The sequence below is a fragment of the Podarcis bocagei genome, assembly GCF_964188305.1.
Source record: "Podarcis bocagei genome assembly, chromosome: 13".
Lineage (NCBI taxonomy): Eukaryota > Metazoa > Chordata > Lepidosauria > Squamata > Lacertidae > Podarcis > Podarcis bocagei.
The window spans coordinates 19,662,706-19,683,133 of NC_138138.1; the positions used below are offsets into that span (position 1 = coordinate 19,662,706).

The following is a 20,428-nucleotide window of genomic DNA, read 5'->3' on the forward strand; positions in this document are numbered from 1 at the left end:
TACTTGCACTGGTGTGCTTTCGAACTGCTAGGTTGGCAGGAGCTGGGACAGAGCAATGGGAGCTCACCTCGTCATGGGGATTCAAACCACTAACCTTCTGATCGGGAAGCCCAAGAGGCTCAGTGGTTTAGACCACAGCGCCACCGGCGTCCAGAGTAGGAGGCCCTGTGAACTGAAAAGCAATACTAAATAAATGAACTATAACAATACACTGTGGTTTACTCTAAGAGAGAGAAATTCAGAGAGGCCTGGATTGCTTCCTGCTTTTGAGGCCCCCAAGCAGTCATTAAAAAAAAGACAAAACACTAAACCAAAAATCTGATTTTTTTCTTAAAAAGAACAAACCTTTCCCCCCCCCATCCTTTTTCTGTGCATATGCACTAATTATTGGTCTGATGGGACATGTTTGGCTCAGTCTAACCTTGAGGCAGCAGAACTGTTTTCTTTTTAATATTGATGGACATTTCAAATGCTTTAAAAATGACAAAATCTGTATCATATCTCTTATTTACAGCTCTAAACATGACAGCACGCTTAAAAACATATTGTCTAAATTTGAGGCTCCCTCTGTACTTGAGGCCTAGGTCAAATCCGTCCCCTGATTGGCCATGCTCCCATATACGTAGGTGGGTTTAAAATAAAAAAATATAAAAAGCTTCCTGGCTATTTTGTACCCTTTGGGACCAAGGCAACAATTGCTGCTTGCTTGCTGAACAATAAGCCAAAGATACAATTATTATTATTATTTTTAAAAATCCTGGAATTTGGAAGGTGACCATGCAGAAAACCTTTTTCAAAATCATAAAACTGGTTTGTTTTCTTCATGTTCTTTGTGGAATGAAACAGCTTGTCACGGTTTTGCGGTGGTATGATTCTTACAAGGCAGGAAGTGGGCATTTCCTCTGCTCAGTAACATGTTAAGCTTCTATTTCCCCCGCAGTCCTGTGGAAAGTAGAGACCGTATAAAATGCACACTAAGAAAATAAATACAAACCCACTCTTTTTTTTAAAAAAAAATAAATTATTTCCTCCAATAAAATGGAAGTGGCCTGCATGGTTCTCCCCCCTCCCCATTTTACTCTCACAACAACCCTGTGAGGTAGATTCAGCTTGGAGAAGGTGACTGGCCCAAGGTCACTAGTGAGCTTCATAGCTGAGTGAGGATTTGAACCCAGGGCATCTCACCACGCTGAGTCTTTCCCTTCCTGTCTCTTGGAATCAGCCAGACTTTGATGGGTCTTACATGTCCGGTGGAATGTGATCTTTCAGAAGTTTTAAAAAACTGCCTTAAGCTGCATCTCAAGCCTTGGAACTTCAGGCTCCAGGTGTTAATCACTGCAAAGCCTCTGAACATGAGCAGAGAGCCATTCCCTCAGCTGAACTGAAATTTAAAACACAGTCTAACTCAGGATAAAAGCTGGAGAGGCAAAGCCTCAGACAGGGGCCTGAAAATAATGATTATTATCTGAAGATTGATTTCTTACTAGAAATCCAATTTGTCGTCCCACCCCCAAACTTGACATTACATTGGGAGATATCTGTGACTGAATCTCCCCAAATAATATTCTCCTAAAAGCAAGCAGCAGGGTGGGGTGGAGCTTTGGTGTGTGTGTGTTGACGTTGGTGTGGTGTGTGCAGATCAAACTACAGCTCCCACTCAAATTGGCCCCCACCCCAGAACTACGATTTGCAATGGATGAATGGATGAAATGGGCTGAATCCAGACATGCTTTCCCTCCGTGGCTAATAGCAATTTTGGGCAGGGCTGCGGAAAGGGTGGGGGTGGGCAGGTGGGTGGCTGGGGAAAATATCAGATCCCCAACACCACAACCCTGATCAAAATATCACACACACACACACAGAGCCGCAGCTGCTTTGGGGGAAAAACATTACTTGGGAAGATCCAGTCACAGATATCATGTGGAAGGTTTAATTGGGCTGTGGGTGAATTGATTTCAAATATGGTTTTATTTTTCAAAATGTGCCAGGCAACCATGAAATAACGCTCAACTGTTCTTTTCGCGACCTGGGAGAACCCAGGAACTGTGTGCACACATTTTCCCTCTGCAAAAAACAATCCTATGAATTGTAGTTTGCTCAGGATATTGGGAATTGTAGCTCTTCTAGGGTTCCCAGGATTGATAACAGTAACGGTAACGATAACGGTGACGATAACAGTGCCGGTTACGATAACGATGACGGTAACAACTATGACGGTGACGATAACGATAACGATGATACTGATATCGGTGACGGTGACGGTGCCGATAACGGTGCCGATAACGATAACGGTATCGATAGCGGTGATGATAACGGTGACGGTAACGGTGACGGTAACGACATTTTCAGAGCGCATTTTATAGCAAATTTATAGTAAATGCAGCCTTCGAAGGAGGAGGTGGAAAGGCAAGCTCCGGTACTTGTTCTTTTGTTATATGTTGTCACTTTTTAGCGACAAGGGACCCACGTTAAACCTAGGACTTGCCGATCAGAAGGTTGGCCGTTTGAATCCCTGCGACGGATTCAGTCCCTGCTCCTGCCAACTTAGCAGTTCAAAAGCACGTCAAAGTGCAAGTAGATAAATAGGTACCGCTCTGGCGGGAAGGTAAACGGCGTTTCCGTGCGCTGCTCTGATTTGCCAGAAGTGGCTTAGTCATGCTGGCCACATGACCCAGAAACTCCCTCGGCCAATAGTGCGAGATGATCACCTCAACCCCAGAGTCGGTCACGACTGGACCTAATGGTCAGGGGTCCCTTTACCTTTACCTTTTAGTGACCAGCTTGGGTCAGAAATGGCTGGTCTCTTAGCTGAGCTGACAGTCACTGAAGTCTCTCATCTCCCTTTACTGTAGTCTGATGGAATGTGTGTTTTCAGAAAGCACTTGAGGAAAAAGCCTGTTTTACTGCTGTCTCTCCCTTTGCATTTGCTTCCAGTTTGGGCTGATATTTGGGCCAAGGAAAGGGCTTCCAGCTGCCAACTGCTTAGTCTAAAAATTGCCACCTTGTTCAATAATGAAAATCAGTTCGACAAACAAACCTGCCCAACATCTCTTGCCGAACCCAAGAGGAAAAAGAAAAACAACCTGGGCAAAAACAAGAGGGACAAAATCAGTTTGGGGGAATGGATGACAGCTTGCCTGGAAAACTCATTGCTTTCACCTTCAAAGAAAGGTGAGAAAGAGGGTGGAAAGCAGTCAGGGCTTTCCTCAAAGAACCTAGGGAACCGTAGTTTGCCAAGCATGCAGAAGGTTTTTGGGAGAACCTGTTTCCCCTTACAGAGCTACAATTCCCAGACTGGTTTAACAGTCAATCCATCTTCCCATGGAACTCTGGGAATTGCACTCTGGGAGGGGTCCTCCTAACAACTCTCAGCACCCTTGACAAACTACAGTTCCCAGGATTCTTTGGGGGGGAGGCCATGAGTCCTTAAAGGGGTATGATGCTGCTTTTAATGTACAGTGCAAATGGAGACCCATTTAGCATTTGTGTCTTTCGCTTTTAATTAATGTCATCCTTAGTTTGTCTTACTGAACCATTTCTAGTATTTTGCATAGAGAGGCCAACAAATGATAATAATGATGGCTGGCACCCGTCATCTCAGGAGACAATGGAGGAGGGTGCCTTTGGGGGTGAGGTCAAGATGTTGGAAGGTTGCAGTTCCTGCTGTGGCTGTAGAGACCTATGCGGGAGAGACATGTTTCGCTGAAGCTGGGGCAGATGAAGGCATCTGGTTGTGCTATTGCAGATGAACGATGGCATTTTCACTCTGAGCTTCTCCCAGCACTCCTTTCTCCTCTGGTCGCTGTTATTGATACATGACTTGACTGCCTGTCTCCAGGCACTGCGGTTATCTGCAAGGGATTCCCAACGGGCAGGGTTGATTTTGCAAGCCTTCAGTCATGTTTGCAGACAGCGTTGGCCTGCCGATAATAATAATTAATAATAATGACACGGTTTTGAATGAATGAATCTTTATTTGCATCAGCCACTGGCCTTAGCAATAAAACAACAATACAATCTACAAATAAAAAGTCAATTATATAAAATACAGTTAAGGGTTTTGGATCAAGAGTCAAATAGTGGAAAAAATGACACTTGGTTCTAGCCTGGCCTTTTTCTCTCGACTCTCTGCTGGGCTGCTCTTTCTAAACTTTCCTGTTAAGAAACTGGCCGAAACTTGAGACACTTCCAGCAGAAACATCCCTCCTGTCCCCGATCCATTGCCTCCTTGCCTCTTGCAAAACGGGTTACTCAAGATATCTTGCCTTTGGGTTTTGACACGCAAGGGCTGGCAGAGAACAGCCCGTCTCCCTGGGAAGAAAGAGGTGAGGCCACGAAACTTTGTGCAAACTTTGTCCAATCTCTCTCATCCTGCCATCCTCTCTCTCTCTTCCTCCCTGCTGATGGAGGGGTAGAAGGCTCATGTCTGAGCTGCTTTCTGATCATCCCAAGAGCAGATGCTGTTAGGGATTGGCTCCAGGAGTAGGGGAAGGAGACTAGGAAGCTGACTCATGGTGAGTCATGCCATTGGTCCTTCCAGCTGGGTATTGTCTCAGCATTGACTGGCGGCCGCTCTCTAGGGATTCAGGTGGGGCATTTGTGCTTTCCAAGGATTGAAGCTGGGCTTTTTGCAGGTGCTCTACTGGTGAGCCACAGCCCCCCCTCCAAAAATACAGACCCCAGCCTTCGTAATTCTGAATGAAGAACTGATTTACATAGGAGCATAGGCATCTGCCGCCATACCTTAAATCAGGGGTTGGCACTTTTTTGTTTCGCCCCCTGTGGCCCCAAAGTTCCCCTTTCATGCTGACTGGATGCAGGAGACAGGGACCCTGCTGCAGAAATAGCAACAGGTCTTCATCCTGCCATGACCCCAGACCACTAACTGTCACGGTCTGGTTCACGGGTGATCTAAGTCCCAGCTGGGGACGTCGGGAGCGGGAGCAAGATGGCGGGGTGGGAGCAGGGATGGGAGTCCAGAAGCCAGGAGTCACGAAGTCAGGGGTCCGAGGGTCAGGAAGCCAGGAGTCACGAAGTCAGGGGTCCGAGGGTCCGAGGGTCAGGAAGCCAGGAGTCACGAAGTCAGGGGTCCGAGGGTCAGGAAGCAAGGAGTCACGAAGTCAGGGGTCCGAGGGTCAGGAAGCAAGGAGTCACGAAGTCAGGGGTCCGAGGGTCAGGAAGCAAGGAGTCACGAAGTCAGGGGTCCGAGGGTCAGGAAGCAAGGAGTCACGAAGTCAGGGGTCCGAGGGTCAGGAAGCAAGGAGTCACGAAGTCAGGGGTCCGAGGGTCAGGAAGCAAGGAGTCACGAAGTCAGGGGCCCGAGGGTCAGGAAGCGAGGAGTCACGAAGTCAAGGGTCCGAGGGTCAGGAAGCAAGGAGTCACGAAGTCAGGGGCCCGAGGGTCAGGAAGCAAGGAGTCACGAAGTCAGGGGCCCGAGGGTCAGGAAGCAAGGAGTCACGAAGTCAAGGGTCCGAGGGTCAGGAAGCAAGGAGTCACGAAGTCAGGGGCCCGAGGGTCAGGAAGCGAGGAGTCACGAAGTCAGGGGCCCCGAGGGTCAGGAAGCAAGGAGTCACGAAGTCAGGGGCCCGAGGGTCAGGAAGCAAGGAGTCACGAAGTCAGGGGCCCGAGGGTCAGGAAGCAAGGAGTCACGAAGTCAGGGGTCCGAGGGTCAGGAAGCAAGGAGTCACGAAGTCAGGGGCCCGAGGGTCAGGAAGCGAGGAGTCACGAAGTCAGGGGCCCGAGGGTCAGGAAGCAAGGAGTCATGAAGTCAGGGGCCCGAGGGTCAGGAAGCAAGGAGTCACGAAGTCAGGGGCCCGAGGGTCAGGAAGCAAGGAGTCACGAAGTCAGGGGTCTGAGGGTCAGGAAGCCAGGAGTCACGAAGTCAGGGGTCCGAGGGTCAGGAAGCAAGGAGTCACGAAGTCAAGGGTCCGAGGGTCAGGAAGCAAGGAGTCACGAAGTCAGGGGCCCGAGGGTCAGGAAGCAAGGAGTCACGAAGTCAGGGGTCCGAGGGTCAGGAAGCAAGGAGTCACGAAGTCAGGGGTCCGAGGGTCAGGAAGCAAGGAGTCACGAAGTCAGGGGCCCGAGGGTCAGGAAGCAAGGAGTCACGAAGTCAGGGGTCTGAGGGTCAGGAAGCCAGGAGTCACGAAGTCAGGGGTCCGAGGGTCAGGAAGCAAGGAGTCACGAAGTCAAGGGTCCGAGGGTCAGGAAGCAAGGAGTCACGAAGTCAGGGGTCTGAGGGTCAGGAAGCAAGGAGTCACGAAGTCAGGGGTCCGAGGGCCAGGAAGCCAGGAGTCACGAAGTCAGGGGCCCGAGGGTCAGGAAGCAAGGAGTCACGAAGTCAGGGGTCCGAGGGTCAGGAAGCAAGGAGTCACGAAGTCAAGGGTCTGAGGGTCAGGAAGCGAGGAGTCACGAAGTCAGGGGCCCGAGGGTCAGGAAGCGAGGAGTCACGAAGTCAGGGGTCCGAGGGTCAGGAAGCGAGGAGTCACGAAGTCAAGGGTCCGAGGATCAAGAAGTGAGGAGTCACGAAGTCAGGGGCCCGAGGGTCAGGAAGCAAGGAGTCACGAAGTCAGGGGTCCGAGGGTCAGGAAGCGAGGAGTCACGAAGTCAGGGGCCCGAGGGTCAGGAAGCAAGGAGTCACGAAGTCAGGGGCCCGAGGGTCAGGAAGCAAGGAGTCACGAAGTCAAGGGTCCGAGGATCAAGAAGTGAGGAGTCAAGGAGTCAAACGCAGCAAAGCTGGGAACGTATTGCTGTGTCAAAGAGCCGAAGGGAAATGCTGACTTTATATCCCTTCCCGGCTCTTGCCACCAGGTGCTGTGAGTTACCAATCGGCCTCACCTGTGTGGCCGCGCCTTGCCTCTTCAGAACAAACTTAGGAAGGCCCCAGTCCTGCAAAGTCCTACTGATCACAGGGCCTGGCTCCTGCACGCACACCTGACACTAACCTTCTGCTCCTGCCTTAAATGAAGTGGCCGCAGTGTGAGGGGGTGACTTCTTGGTTCCCCCCTCCCTTCTGTTGGTTTCCCAGCTTCTTCCTTCACAGCACAATCCCGCCTGTATTTAATACAAATCAGGGTCTGTCATTGTGCATCTACGCTTGATTCACAGTCGCGCTGCATGGTGGGCTTTGTAATCCTACAGCTGTTGGTGTTGTTCTTTGGAAGCCATGCTCCAGGTCTTCAACAAAGGGCTTTTTGTGGGTTCTGTCTGGTGGCGGCAGCACGAATATAAGTGAACACGACTAAATATAATTCCCATTTTCAATTCTTATATCGCTGAAAACTCAATTCTGGGAGGCAGACAATAGGGGCAAGGGAGCTGCTGCCTTCAGGCCCTTGGAGGCATCTTGTCAACCACGACTGGATCCCCAGCCTTTGTAGAGTTGTGTGTGTGTTTGAGGTTGAATCCTGACAAGACAGAAGTACTGTTTTTGGGAGACAGGAGGCGGGCAGGTGTGGAGGACTCCCTGGTCCTGAACGGGGTAACTGTGCCCCTGAAGGACCAGGTGCACAGCCTGGGAGTCATTTTGGACTCACAACTGTCCATGGAGGCGCAATTCTGTGTCCAGGGCAGCTGTCTACCAGCTCCATCTGATACGCAGTCTGAGACCCTACCTGCCCGCGGACTGTCTCGCCAGAGTGGTGCATGCTCTGGTTATTTTCCGCTTGAACTACTGCAATGTGCTCTACGTGGGGCTACCTTTGAAGGTGACCCGGAAACTATAACTAATCCAGAATGCGGCAGCTAGACTGGTGACTGGGAGCAGCTGCCGAGACCACATAACACCGGTCTTGAAAGACCTACATTGGCTCCCAGTACGTTTCTGAGCACAGTTCAAAGTGTTGCTGCTGACCTTTAAAGCCCTAAATGGCCTCAGCCCAGTATACCTGAAGGAGCGTCTCCACCCCCATCGTTCTGCCCGGACACTGAGGTCCAGCTCCAAGGAGGGCCTTCTGGCGGTTCCCTCACTGCGAGAAGCCAAGTTACAGGGAACCAGGCGGAGGGCCTTCTTGGTAGTGGCGCCCGCCCTGTGGAACGCACTCCCATCAGATGTCAAAGAGAAAAACAACTACCAGACTTTTAGAAGACATCTGAAGGCAGCCCTGTTTAGGGAAGCTTTTAATGTTTAACAGACCACTGTATTTTAATACTTTGTTGGAAGCCGCCCAGAGTGGCTGGGGAAGCCCAGTCAGATGGGCGGGGTATAAATAATAAATAATAAATAATAAATTATTATCCCTCTTTCCTTCCCTCCCTCCTCGGATGCCCTCTCACGTCTCTGCCTCCCAAAGCAGTTTGTTGCAGCAGCCCGTGCTATAAGTTCCCCAGGCAAATGATGTCTCTGGCGCTGGCCAGGGGGTGCTGATGCCAGGAGCTGAGACGGCCTCGGAGCAAGCAGGCAAGTGGGTGAGGAAGTCCAGCCAGCCAATCTGCCAGCCCTTGCTGTTGGGAAATGGACAGACAAGTGGGAGGCCAGGCAGGCAGGTACTGCACTGGCCTTTCTTGTGCTTGCTGTGTACAAGGCCCACCTGGGAGCTGAGTGCCCGGTGCTGAAGGAAAGCCTTTCCGCCATGCAGGCCTGTTGCTGCCAGATCCTTGCCGCTCCAGCGTCGCTGCAAACAGTTACAGCTTGCCACCAACTGCTCCAACGCACAGCCGCTGGCTCCATACACCACCAGGACTCGCCAGCTCCCTGCTAAGATGCTTTCAGTCGTTTTGCACTCTGCACATGCTCAGAAACACTGGGCCCATAACCTGTCAGTGTTTGCAAAAAGCAAAAGGAAAGGGTTCTGACCTCCCTTTGTCGCCTCAGCCTTGTCGGCATAAAAGAGTCCACAAGAAAAGTATCCTTGCAGAGTACTTTCTGCTTTTATTCTTGAAAGTCTTTCTGCAAAAGCGACTGACACACAACAACACTACCAGCTTTCACCAACCAACCAAACCAACACCAAACTAACATTTCTCACTCTATATATACAACCCGGTGTAGGCCGCTGACTCATGCTGACCCAGCTTTTTAAGCATTAAAGAAACAGCGGCCATTTTAGCCGTGACATAAACTACAGTTCCCAGGATTGAGTGTGTGTGTGTGTATTTGTGTGTGCTTTAAGTGTGCTTTTTGATTACCTCCCCCCGCCACCGCAGCCACACTTAGTCCTGTCTCTTCCCATTCTTGTCCTTTTAAACTCCTGACCTTTGCAACAGACCGAGTGACTTTGATATGATTGATGCCGGTAAAAGTTTGCAGATAAGTCAGGTTTTAAATCTCCCCATAAGGCTCTTGAAGCAGAATCGTGATCAGTAAATAGCCCTGGATCTCAAATGCTCTGTCAGAGTTCTCTCTCAGCAAATCAAGCCTTGCAGGAAATCCTGCATGAGTCAATTAACATTAGAGCTGAAAAATTAATATTTACATCTCTTCCTTGGGCTTTCCACCCTTCCTGTAACCAGCTGAACAGAAATCTTTAATTTCTCCCACTACACAGATGATGAGATTTAACAAATCGCTATTAAACTGCGTCATGGGAACAACAAACAGCACCCCTTCCCCCAATAATTAGAAAAGAACATAGTCCGGAGCAGCGTATTTGTGCTCTTTTGCAGAGACAGAACATGATTTATTTATTTTTTAAACTGAAAAATGAAACTCCTGAATTAGACAGAAAAAGAGGGGGCACCTGGATTTGAACCAGGGACCTCTTGATCTGCAGTCAAATGCTCTACCACTGAGCTATACCCCCAGCTGCCCAGAAGGATTGCTTGTACTCTTTTTCTGCCTCAGAGTAAACACCCACATTGCTTTTAAAGTACATGCAACTGGAAGATACTTGTGTGCGTTAAGGGTGTTTGCCTTTCCTGTTGTGACGAACAACCTTATAAAAATGGCTCTCTCTGCAAAGGGTAGCTAAGTGCTCACAAGTATTCAGTTCATTTCATTTGCATATCTCACCCTCGATCCTAAGATCTTGGAGAACTGACTACAGTTTAAAGTACCAATAATCCACAGAAACATATTTGACAGAATATTCATTAATTATTATTTAAAAAAATTTAAAGTGTAACCCAGATGAATTAGATGTATACCTGGTAAAAACCCAAGTGCTAAATAAGTATTTAAAGAATAGAAAATATTCCAGATCACAATTTAATGGGCTTCAAGGGGAAGGCGGAAGGAAGTTCTACAAATCATGGACACACCATGATTGGGGATAGATCTGCATTTAAAGAGATGGAACTGTTGCACCTAATATAGCCCTAAGAATATCATTCTCTAGTCTAGACCAGGGATGCGGAAGTTGTGACTTTCCACCTGTTGCTGGACTCCAACTCCCATCAGCCCAAAGCATGATGGGAGTTGGAGTCCAGCCAGATTGCAGGCAGGGCCAATGTTCATCACTGTTAATGATTAGATTAGCATAATGTAACTCAATACACTTTAATCTGTCAAACAGTTTTATGGGAAAGGGGGCTATGTTCCAAATACTTTGGAATAACAGATTTCAAGACAACGTACAACCTTATGATGCTTCCAGTTTATTGTAAATCTGCATATTCACGAACTTCAAGTACTATTTTCATGTACAAATTAGTTATTAAATAAAAACAAAAATTACAGAGTGCGGGAGGGAATGATGACTTGGTCCTTGCATTACTTGGCGACAAATCAGATATTTTTTATTTACAAATGTCCAATAGAAAGAGGCGGGCAAAAAGAGTTTTATGTACAGTGTTATTTACATGGAATAAATACAGCTCGGTTTTGTGTTTTTTTAATCCACACTCCCTGCTTGCCTATTGTTTTTGGCATCTCCAGACAATTTTATCCGACCAGTATTCAAATGAGGCCCTGCAAGGGGGAAAGAGAGAGAATTTTTTTTTATAGGAGTGTCTACTGTTGAAGCAGATTTTCATGTCACACAGCATTCTTTGTCAGGTAGCAAAAGGAGACAGAGCACATTAGCCTCTGGAGTTGGCTGTGGCTCAGATTAAAATAGGTTCTGTGATTAAGATGTAGGTTAGTGCGCACCCTAGCCAGGTGCATACTACATATTGTCAATCGAGCAATAATAATAATAATAATAATAATAATAATAATCGAGCACACCTAATGATCTAGTGCAGAAGAAGGGAAGTGGATCTGGCCAGTGGGATTTCCCCCTGCCCCACTGCCCAACTTTGACAGGCGGATGGGGCTGGCAGCCTATCCACCCCCTGACATTAATAATGACACCAAGTGACCCATTTTCCTTTTAAACCAAATGGTGCAGAGTGGACAAAGGCACACCAGCAACACTTGCCAGGCTCGGGGCTCTGCAGGAACCGCTGATCAGCTGCTGATGCCAGCACTTGCAAAGCCTAGTGCCTTTGCAAGGGCCGAAAATCAACTCATCTCATCATCAGCAAGTGCATTTGAAAGGTTTTTGAAAGAGCCAACAATAATCTGAATAGCAGAGACACAAAAACCCTGCTTTCTGTGAGGTGCTGCGTGCCTTTTCCTGCTCTACCTCTGACATCATATATGACATCAGGTGCAGGGCAGGGCTTGACCCTCCAAAAAAAACCAGAGTGGTAGACCATGTGGGGAAACCTGCAGGTCTGGTAAGGGCCATGAGCCTGAGAATTCCAACATGCCCTTTTCATGAGAGATCTGCATTGGCTACGTTTCCGAACACAATTCAAAGTGTTGGTGCTGACCTTTAAAGCCCTAAATGGCCTTGGTCCTGTATACCTGAAGGAGCGTCTCCACCCCCATCGTTCTGCCCGGACACTGAGGTCCAGTGCTGAGGGCCTTCTGGTGGTTCCCTCATTGCGAGAAGTGAGGTTACAGGGAACCAGGCAGAGGGCCTTCTCGGTAGTGGCGCCCACCCTGTAGAACACCCTCCCATCAGATGTCAAGGAAATAAGCAGCTATCTTATTTTTAAAAGACATCTGAAGGCAGCCCTGTTTAGGGAAGTTTTTAATATTTAACGCTGTATTGTTTTTAACACTCGATTGGGAGCTGCCCAGAGTGGCTGGGGAAACCCAGCCAGATGGGTGGGGTGTAAATAATAAATTATTATTATTATATGATGATTTGTGCTCACAATATTTTCAGGGCTATCCCGCCCTGATGCACCCATCTGGGAGGAGCTCTCGTGCCACATTCCGCAAAGCAATTATTTGTTTAAGGGTGGAGGGGAAGCAATTTCACGATATGTTGCTAGCCATACCCCGCCTTCCAGTCCACATCGGTGTACTTACTCTCGGTTAGGGGACATCTTTTTGCACACGAGTCCCTCTAGGCAGGGGCACACCTGGTTCACGCTGAATGCAATCCCTCCTTCAGGAACGTAGCACCCTTCATCTAAAAGGAGCCTTTTCTTGCAGACTTTCTCCCCATGTTGGCGGGCGCAGCAGGCGTCGGGAGAGCAATCCTTATCGTGGTGGCACCGGGCACCTCCAAGGGGCATGGAAAGGAGAGTAATTGAGAACCCAAATGCATTTGAGGGTGGCGATACAAACCTCGAAGCCTAGCAAAATTTTCCAAAGCCGAGATGCCTTGAAATCTTTGAAAATCAGGGATACTTTGGTCTATGGTCTCTGTGTGTGGTTTGGGAGCTGCACGGCCAGGGAAAAAACAATGCTGTCCAGAGTTGTAAAGACTGCAGAGAGAATAACTGGGTGCACTCTTCCCATCTTAGATCAAATCTATGCTGCCAGGTGCCATAAGAAAGCGGCAGAGATAGCGCAGGATAGTACGCACCCCAGAAATGATCTCTTTCAGCTTCTGCCTTCTGGAAGCAGGTATAGGGTTATAAAGGCCAGGACTAGCCGCCTGAGAAACAGTTTCTACGCAAATGCAATTCTGGTTCTAAATGCAGCATAAGGAGTCTCTATAGTATAGTGTATTTTATAGTATAGTATAGTGTACTTTAAAATGGGGTTTCAGAGTTTTTAGGGGTTTTTGAATGTTTTATGTAGTTTTTCAATTTCATTGTTCTGTATGGGACAATGACAATAAAGATATCTATCTATCTAACCTGAGCCGCCCTTAATTGTTGGCATCGAGCACGTTTTTTGCAAACCTGAGATGTCTTAGACATCTAGTGCACTTTGCTAATCTGTGATGTATTAATTTCCCTCCCCTGAATTAGTTTCAAAATGAAAGTACCTGAAAACATATGCATTTTTAAAAGGGGGAATAAATAAATGCTATAGGACTACAACTCCCAGCTTCCCTAACTATGGGCCTTGCTGTCTGGGGTTGATGGGAGATGGGGGTCCAACTTCGGGAGAGGGAGGAACGGACGGACCCACATTAAACCCTTCATTTCCTCCCAAGCCCTCAAGAACAAGATAAGGATGCATAAATAATAGTTACAGTCAATGGTTACTTCTAACCCAAAAAGTATTCACTCCATGTTTACCCCTGTGCCTCAATTTCCCTTGCTTTTTTCTGTTGCCTCCCTTGTGCTGGATTTTAAATTGTGAGCTCCTTGGGGCAGAGACCTGTCCTTTCGGACTTTGCATAGCAGAGCGCAGATTTCTAGCTTGATGAATTACTGGGTCTTCATTCAGCCTGCTTGGAAGCCTAGTCCTTCCATCTGAAAGCCCTGCCCCTCCTAATTCCAGAGAGAACATGATTTACTACATTTACTACAGGCCTGTTCCCTGAGCTACTAGATCTCCAATTAGACATTTAGGCCAATTAGACATTGAAAGGCCTAACCTTTTGTTGCGAGATGCAAAAGAAACGTTGCAAAAACAGGCTTACCTTCCTGGCCGCCAGGCAGAGTCTCCTGGCATTTGCCAAACATGCAGCTAAGTCCCAGGGCGCAGTGGGCATCCCGTCGGCAGAATTCGCCTTCTTGCCTGAAGGGCAGGCAGAGCCCAAAGTGGTGGTCGCAGAAGAATCCACGGGGGCAGTTTATTTCGTGGCTGCACACGGCTGCCTGCAGTGCGAATGGAGAAAGATGGGGGTCAGATGCATGATCTAGCAGTGTCAATTGCTAAGCTTAGGGGCCAGCAAACATTTTCAGCAGGGGGCCGGTCCACTGTCCCTCAGACCTTGTGGGGGGCCGGACTATATTTTTTTTGGGGGGGGGGGTAATGAACAAATTCCTATGCCCTACAAATAACTCAGAGATTCATTTTAAATAAAAGCACACATTCTACTGATGTAAAAACACTAGGCAGGCCCCACAAATAACCCAGAGATGCTTTTTAAATAAAAGGACACATTCTACTCATATAAAAACACACTGATTCCCGAACCGTCCGTGGGCCAGATTGAGAAGGCGATTGGGCCGGATCCGGCCCCTGGGCCTTAGTTTGCCTACCCATGCTTTAAAGAATGGCAGTGGCAGCTGGCAAAGGACTTCCAGCAGCCTGATAGTCAATGGCAGAAAAGCTGGACAGAACTATCAGTCTGAAGCTTGCTGAAATTTGCACAGAGGCTGGGTCTTTTGAAGAGAGATTCCAGCTCCTAGGGAGCACCAACTAACACCCACAAAAAATGGCATCCACACTGGACTTTGTAGATGCATTTGGGTAGGGCTGCTATACGTCCTGATTTTCCAGGACATGTCCTGGGATTTGCCTCAAAAAATGGCCTCCTGGATTATTTTTCGGAAATCAGGCAACTGTCCTGGAAAACTGGTGACGGGGGTTAAATTGTGCTGGAAATGCCTTTTTAAAAGCTGCAGAACTCAGGTTTTACAAAAAAAAAAGCTCAACTGGGTCCTGATTTTCACTTTTGGAGACAGGGCAAGCCTAAATGTGGAGGTGTAAGATAGATTTGCTTAGCAACATCTGGTCATTTCAGAGAACTAGTCCTCACTCCCCATTAGGGGGGCTGCTTGTGTTTGCCAAAAAAGAGAGAGGACAAAACAGGTAACATATCTGCAAAAAAGAAGCATATGCTTATCTATACAGATGCAAATTTAGAAATAATTTCTATAATTCAAACAAAAAAATACAATGCATCTCTTTTTAGTGGGAAAATCTGTGACCAGGTGGCCTCTGTGTCTACAAATCTCTCACTCCAGAGCAACTAAAACCAGCACCCTACTTATGTGGGTTCAACAAGAGGGCTTCTAGGGCTGAAAGTATAGCTTCCAGGTGGACCTGAACTCAGAGCCTTATTTTAAAAAATTATCAGAGCTAATTTATTGCTCAGGGCAATCTAGTCTTCCTCTTCATTCCTGCACACTCTCTCCCTATGATTCCACCTCTCCTCTTGCACCCCCCTCTCTCTTCTAGAAGAATAAAGTCTGGCACTCTGAACATGCTCAGAAGCACTCTCTGCTTTATTACTACACTGGAAGTGCCTAGGTGAGGGCTGGAGCTGGAAACAGATTTGTGGGAGTCAAGTCGCTGCCAGATTAATGGTGTGGCCCTGCAAATGCTGTTGGATCCCATCAGATCCCATCAGCCCCACCCAAAGTGGCTAGATTGTCGGGGGGGGGGAGGAATTGGAGGCCAGCGACACCCAGAGAGCCACAGGTTCCCTATCCCAGGACTAATAGGACAGATTCCCCACTCCACTCACTTGCCCTCCCTCCTCATTGCTAGAAGCTAGACAGCCCACATGATGAAAAGGCAAAGATGACCTGTTTTTAAAAGGTTGGGGGAAGATGCTTACCGTCAGCCCCTGGCCGGATGATGACCCAGGGTCCCTGCGAGGTGGCACCCCATTGGCAGCGTGTGGCAGAGAGTGCATCCATGCCCAGATGGAGCCTTGCACCGCAGACAAACAGCAGAGGAGGAAGACGAGAAGGCAAAGCTGGCTCCTCATCATGACCACGATGGATGGATGACCGATGGCTCTGGCTGAAGGACAGTTGGCAAGGGAGATTGGTCCAGGGAGGATGCCTGGGAAAGTTTATATAGCCAGGCCTATCTCGGCTCCTGCTGCTTAAGCTGTTTGCCAATCTAATGGGGAGGAGGAGGCAATCAGGTTTTAGGGGCTTAGCCTAATGATTACGAGCGCCTGACCGCCCCCCCCCCCAGGAGAGCAAACGAATAACCCCAGAAGTCTGGCTCCACTGTGGCAGAGCAATGCTCTCCTGTCTCCATTTTTGTAGACACATTATTTTGGGGTGGGGAGTGGGTCACTGTTATGAAACCATGAATAGAGAGCATTCGTATCATTTGGGGAAGCTTGTAATTTTGATGCATTATGGTATTTTAATATTTTGTTGAAAGCCGCCCAGAGTGGCTGGGGAAGCCCAGCCAAGATGGGCTGGGTATAAATAATAAATTATTATTAGTGGTATTAGTATTAGTATTAGTATTAATTACCCTTTTATAGGACAATACCAATGCTTGCTCATTAGTTTATTTTATTTTTTTAAAGGTGTATGATGTCCCACTTCACAGTCAAAACTGATTCGCAAAGGGGCTTCCCAGTTAAAATCCAGTTGATAGTTAGACAGCACCCAGGGCAGATTACAGACAAGATACTACTGCTGTCGCCAATTTCCTGCTTCTGAGCTTCCCAGCAGCACCCAAGTGCTATACAGTGACTGATCTTTGGTGTGATTCCCGCCCCCAACAATTCTTACATGTTCTTAACGTGTAATGTGTGCATGTGTTTGGAGCGTTGGTACCCACCAGCCAATGTAGGCCGCTCAGTTTAAATGGATTTGGCACCGCTGGGAAACATGCATGCTTGCCTCTCACCCCAGACAAAAAGTGTTGGGAAAATAGTACTGGAAACTGTAGGATAACAGCAACGTTGGTTAGATGCCAGCATATAACCCTCACACAAACTGAATTAATGCTCAGCAAGGAGCAATGGTGTATAACCTCCAGGCAGATAAGTTGGGATGGATGCTCAGCTGGAAATGCTAGAGGCTGAATATCATACTGGGCTGTATTCAGGTAATTTTTGGTGGGCAGAGAACAGTCAAGTCAATAATAATAATAATAATAATAATAATAATAATAATAATAATAATAATAATACAGCGCCCATCTGGCTGGGTTTCCCCAGCCACTCTGGGCGGCTCCCAACAGAATATTAAAAACACGATAAATCATCAAACATTAAAAACTTCCCTAAACAGGGCTGCCTTCAGATGTCTATTTCAGTTGTTCAGTTGTTTATTTCCTTGACATCTGATGGGAGGGTGTTCCACAGGGCGGGTGCCACTACCAAGAAGGCCCTCTCTCTGGTTCCCTGTAACTTGGCTTCTCGCAGTGAGGGAACCACCAGAAGGCCCTCAGCGCTGGACCTCAGTGTGAACGATGGGGGTGGAGATGCTCTTTCAAGTATACTGGGCCAAGGCCGTTTAGTGCTTTCATGGTCAGCACCAACACTTTGAATTGTGCTCGGAAACATACTGGGAGCCAATGTAGGTCTTTCGGGACCAGTGTTACGCGGTCTCGGCGGTCACTCCCAGTCACCAGTCTAGCTGCTGCATTCTTGATTACCGTAGTTGTAGTTTCCAGGTCACCTTCAAAGGTAGCCCCACATAGAGTGCATTGCAGTAGTCCAATGTCAAGTGTTCAACAGAGGTAAGTGCCTAATAAGTCCATGTAAGTTAGTCCTTTCTCTCCAGTCCCCCCCCCCCAATTTTCTGCAAAGAGGATACAGTGGTACCTCGGGTTAAGTACTTAATTCGTTCCAGAGATCCGTTCTTAACCTGAAACTGTTCTTAACCTGAAGCACCACTTTAGCTAATGGGGCCTCCCGCTGCCACTGTGCCGCTGCTGCACGATATCTGTTCTTATCCTGAAGCAAAGTTCTTAACCCGAGGTAATATTTCTGGGTTAGTGGAGTTTGTAACCTGAAGCGTATGTAACCCGAAGTACCACTGTAGAGCTTCTTTCTCCTTGACTAGCACAGAAGCCAAGGCAGTCTTACAGAGGCACGATGAAACACTCTATACCACCTCTAGCCTTTCACTTGATAAAAAAAATGGTTGGTTGGCTAGCTGTTTGGTCTTAGCTAGGCTGCCGAGAGACTCAAGCCTAGCTTGCATTTTCCATCCTGGTTAGTTAAATGCAGCCCACTGTACGTAATGCATATTCTTCATCACTAAACTTTGAATCCCCAACCCGCAAAAAGCAGAATACATCCCAGGATGATGTTAGGTCCTTAACACCAACAATTAAAAAGGATTCCCGGTTTCAGGATTCAAGGAGGCCGACCCTCATCCATAACTTCTGGAAATAAACTTCTGGTCAGAGCAAAGAAGGACAGGCAAGATCGTTTATAGTTTTTCTTAGTGTAGAGCAGTGTAAAGTACATCTGGCCATGGCATAGCCTTGCGGGGGGTTGGGCAGGAAGGGTATTTTCCTCACTTGCAAAGCTGTGTACATCTCAGGAACCCTCCTGCTGAATTAGGTGATATCTTGAGAGGTGGCCAAACACATAGAAAACAAATGGACCAACCATTATATTGATTACCTTTTGGCTGACCAGTTTCCTGAGATCACTGCCAAGGTAGCTGGTTTTTTTGTGCGGCAGCAATACCTTGTCATTGCAGGATCTCGTCTTAATTTTAGAATTATTAACACCTGACCTTGCTTTTGCTTTTTCTTAAAGCCATTTTAATATAATTGTTTTATATTTCTCGTTGCCTTTTAATATCTCCCATTGTTTTTAATCAGCACATGTAATAGTTTACATAATGTATTTCACTGTGTTTTCTTTTCTTCTTATCTTCTCTACTGGTCACCGATCAAAATGTATATAAAAACAGCGTATCTGTGCACTCTGGTTTCCGTCATGGTGTCCTGTTACACCCGAAGCGGTTTAGTCATGCTGGCCACATGACCTGGAAAGCTGTCTGTGGACAAACGCCGACTCCCTCAGCCTGAAAACGAGATGAGTGCCACAACCCCATAGTCAAAGTAAGCCAAATTTACTATTTATGTGAGGAAACACAAGGCCCAAGCGGTTTAGCCAATGTCCCACATGAACTGACACACCATAGTTTTAAAACATTCTTACTCCTTTTCAACAGTCATGGAGAATCCTGGGAACTGAACTTTGATAAGGGAGCTGGAAATGGTAGCTCTGTGAAGTCAGCACCCTCAGAAAATTACAGTTCCTACAATTCATTGAGGGAAGGGGGAAGCCATGACTGTTAAAGTGGCATAAGACTGCTTTAAATCTATGCTATGGATGTGCCAGGCAGAATGCTCCAGAATCCTTTGCAGCACACAGGGGACGTGAGGCAGACACTGGAGATGGCAAGCACCCAGCAAATGCAAGAAGGCTGGAAATGTTTTAAAATGTTGCACAGGCCCTCCTTGTGTGGACAGGCACCCATCCTTTCAGGAAACGAATTGTGTAACACAGAAGAAGGAGACACTTTTAAGCTGCACTACTCAGCGCTGTGGGTTAAACCACTGAGCCTAGGGCTTGCCGATCGGAAGGTCGGCGGTTTGAATCCCCATGATGGGGTGAGCTCCTGTTGTTCAGTCCCTGCTCCTGCCAACCTAGCAGTTTGAAAGCACGTCAAAGTGCAAGTAGATAAATAGGTACCGCTCCGGCGGGAAGGTAAACAGCTTTTCCAAGTGCTGCTCTGGTTCACCAGAAGCGGCTTAGTCATGCTGGCCACATGACCTGGAAGCTGCACGCCGGCTCCCTCGGCCAATAAAGCGAGATGAGCACCGCAACCCCAGAGTCAGCCACGACTGGACCTAATGGTCAGTTGTCCCTTTACCTTTACCTTTACTGATCATAAACATTATCCACTAGGGGCCCTTCAGCGTTTGTTCTAGAGTCTAGGAATTTCAAGGTTTTTTCCCCCAGGATACCCAAGACAAGTATGTATGCAAGCTGTCAAGTTGCAAAGAAGACTTCATTGTTCAAAATGCACCCCTCATTGCCTGCTTTTACCATGCATGTCGTGTTATCAACCAAGTCGTCCCCTTATTGCCTTATCCTATTGATTCCTTCTGTGATCTTCATATGCTGCCATCTTGCTGCGGTAAATGACATGTTTCCATCTGTAATGCCTTATTGTTTTTCTATATAATTTTTATGAAGTTTTCTGTTTTACAATTTAAAATACTCATTTTACATCCTTAAGATATCAGTGACTTCCCTTCTCCTCTTTCCATGGTTCATTTCACGTATCATAAATCCCTGCATATTTTACAAAAACTATACCATTCAGTATTCCATTACTGCATCCATTAAAACTTGTTTCCACCGTTGAATTGATCTTAATGCTGCCAGCGTTTTCAGCTGTACACAGATTATTTCCCATATATGCAATAAACGTTTTCCAATCTGCTTTAAACCTGTGTTCTTCTTGTTATTCTATATGTTAAGTCTGCGAGTTGTGCATATTCTGTCAACTTAAGTTGCCATTCTTCTTTAGCTGGAGCCTCGCTCATTTTCCATTTTGGGGCTAACAAAATATGGGCCGCAGTTGTGGCATACATAAATAACCTTTTTTGACACCTGGGAATTTCAGTCTGAATTATCCC

At 47.3% G+C, this 20,428-nt stretch overlaps 1 protein-coding gene and 1 long non-coding RNA gene across 7 annotated transcripts; one reads left to right on the plus strand and one right to left on the minus strand.

The window, feature by feature from the left end:
• Positions 1-2,789: 2,789 nt before the first annotated feature.
• LOC308570606 lies at positions 2,790-3,890 on the plus strand. The gene is made up of 3 exons (XR_014001208.1): positions 2,790-3,171; positions 3,543-3,656; positions 3,693-3,890. It is a non-coding gene; the product is annotated as an uncharacterized lncRNA (long non-coding RNA).
• Positions 3,891-10,536: 6,646 nt separating this feature from the next.
• LOC308571311 (dickkopf-related protein 3-like) lies at positions 10,537-20,155 on the minus strand. Of its 6 annotated transcripts, none has more exons than XM_081166944.1 (5): positions 18,917-20,155; positions 15,621-15,910; positions 13,752-13,929; positions 12,239-12,434; positions 10,537-10,843 (listed from the first exon to the last, which is right to left on the minus strand). In XM_081166944.1, exons 2-5 carry the CDS (start codon positions 15,774-15,776, stop codon positions 10,789-10,791), a joined length of 585 nt encoding a protein of 194 aa, XP_081023070.1. In that variant the 5' UTR covers positions 15,777-15,910; positions 18,917-20,155; the 3' UTR covers positions 10,537-10,788. The 6 variants fall into 6 exon arrangements, with proteins under 6 accessions (XP_081023070.1, XP_081023067.1, XP_081023068.1 ...); XM_081166941.1 differs by lacking the exon at positions 18,917-20,155 and adding an exon at positions 18,393-18,873; XM_081166942.1 differs by lacking the exon at positions 18,917-20,155 and adding an exon at positions 18,092-18,361.
• Between the last annotated feature and the right edge of the window lie 273 nt (positions 20,156-20,428).

Bases quoted from the DNA above. Each gene is read 5' to 3' on its own strand.
- LOC308571311 (XM_081166944.1), bottom strand. From the start codon at position 15,776: ATGATGAGGAGCCAGCTTTGCCTTCTCGTCTTCCTCCTCTGCTGTTTG. The intron at 12,435-13,751 runs GTAAGCCTGTTT...TGCCCCTTGGAG, and splicing joins TCTGCCTGGCGGCCAGGAAG to GTGCCCGGTGCCACCACGAT. The intron at 10,844-12,238 runs GTAAGTACACCG...TCCCCCTTGCAG, and splicing joins AAGATGTCCCCTAACCGAGA to GGCCTCATTTGAATACTGGT.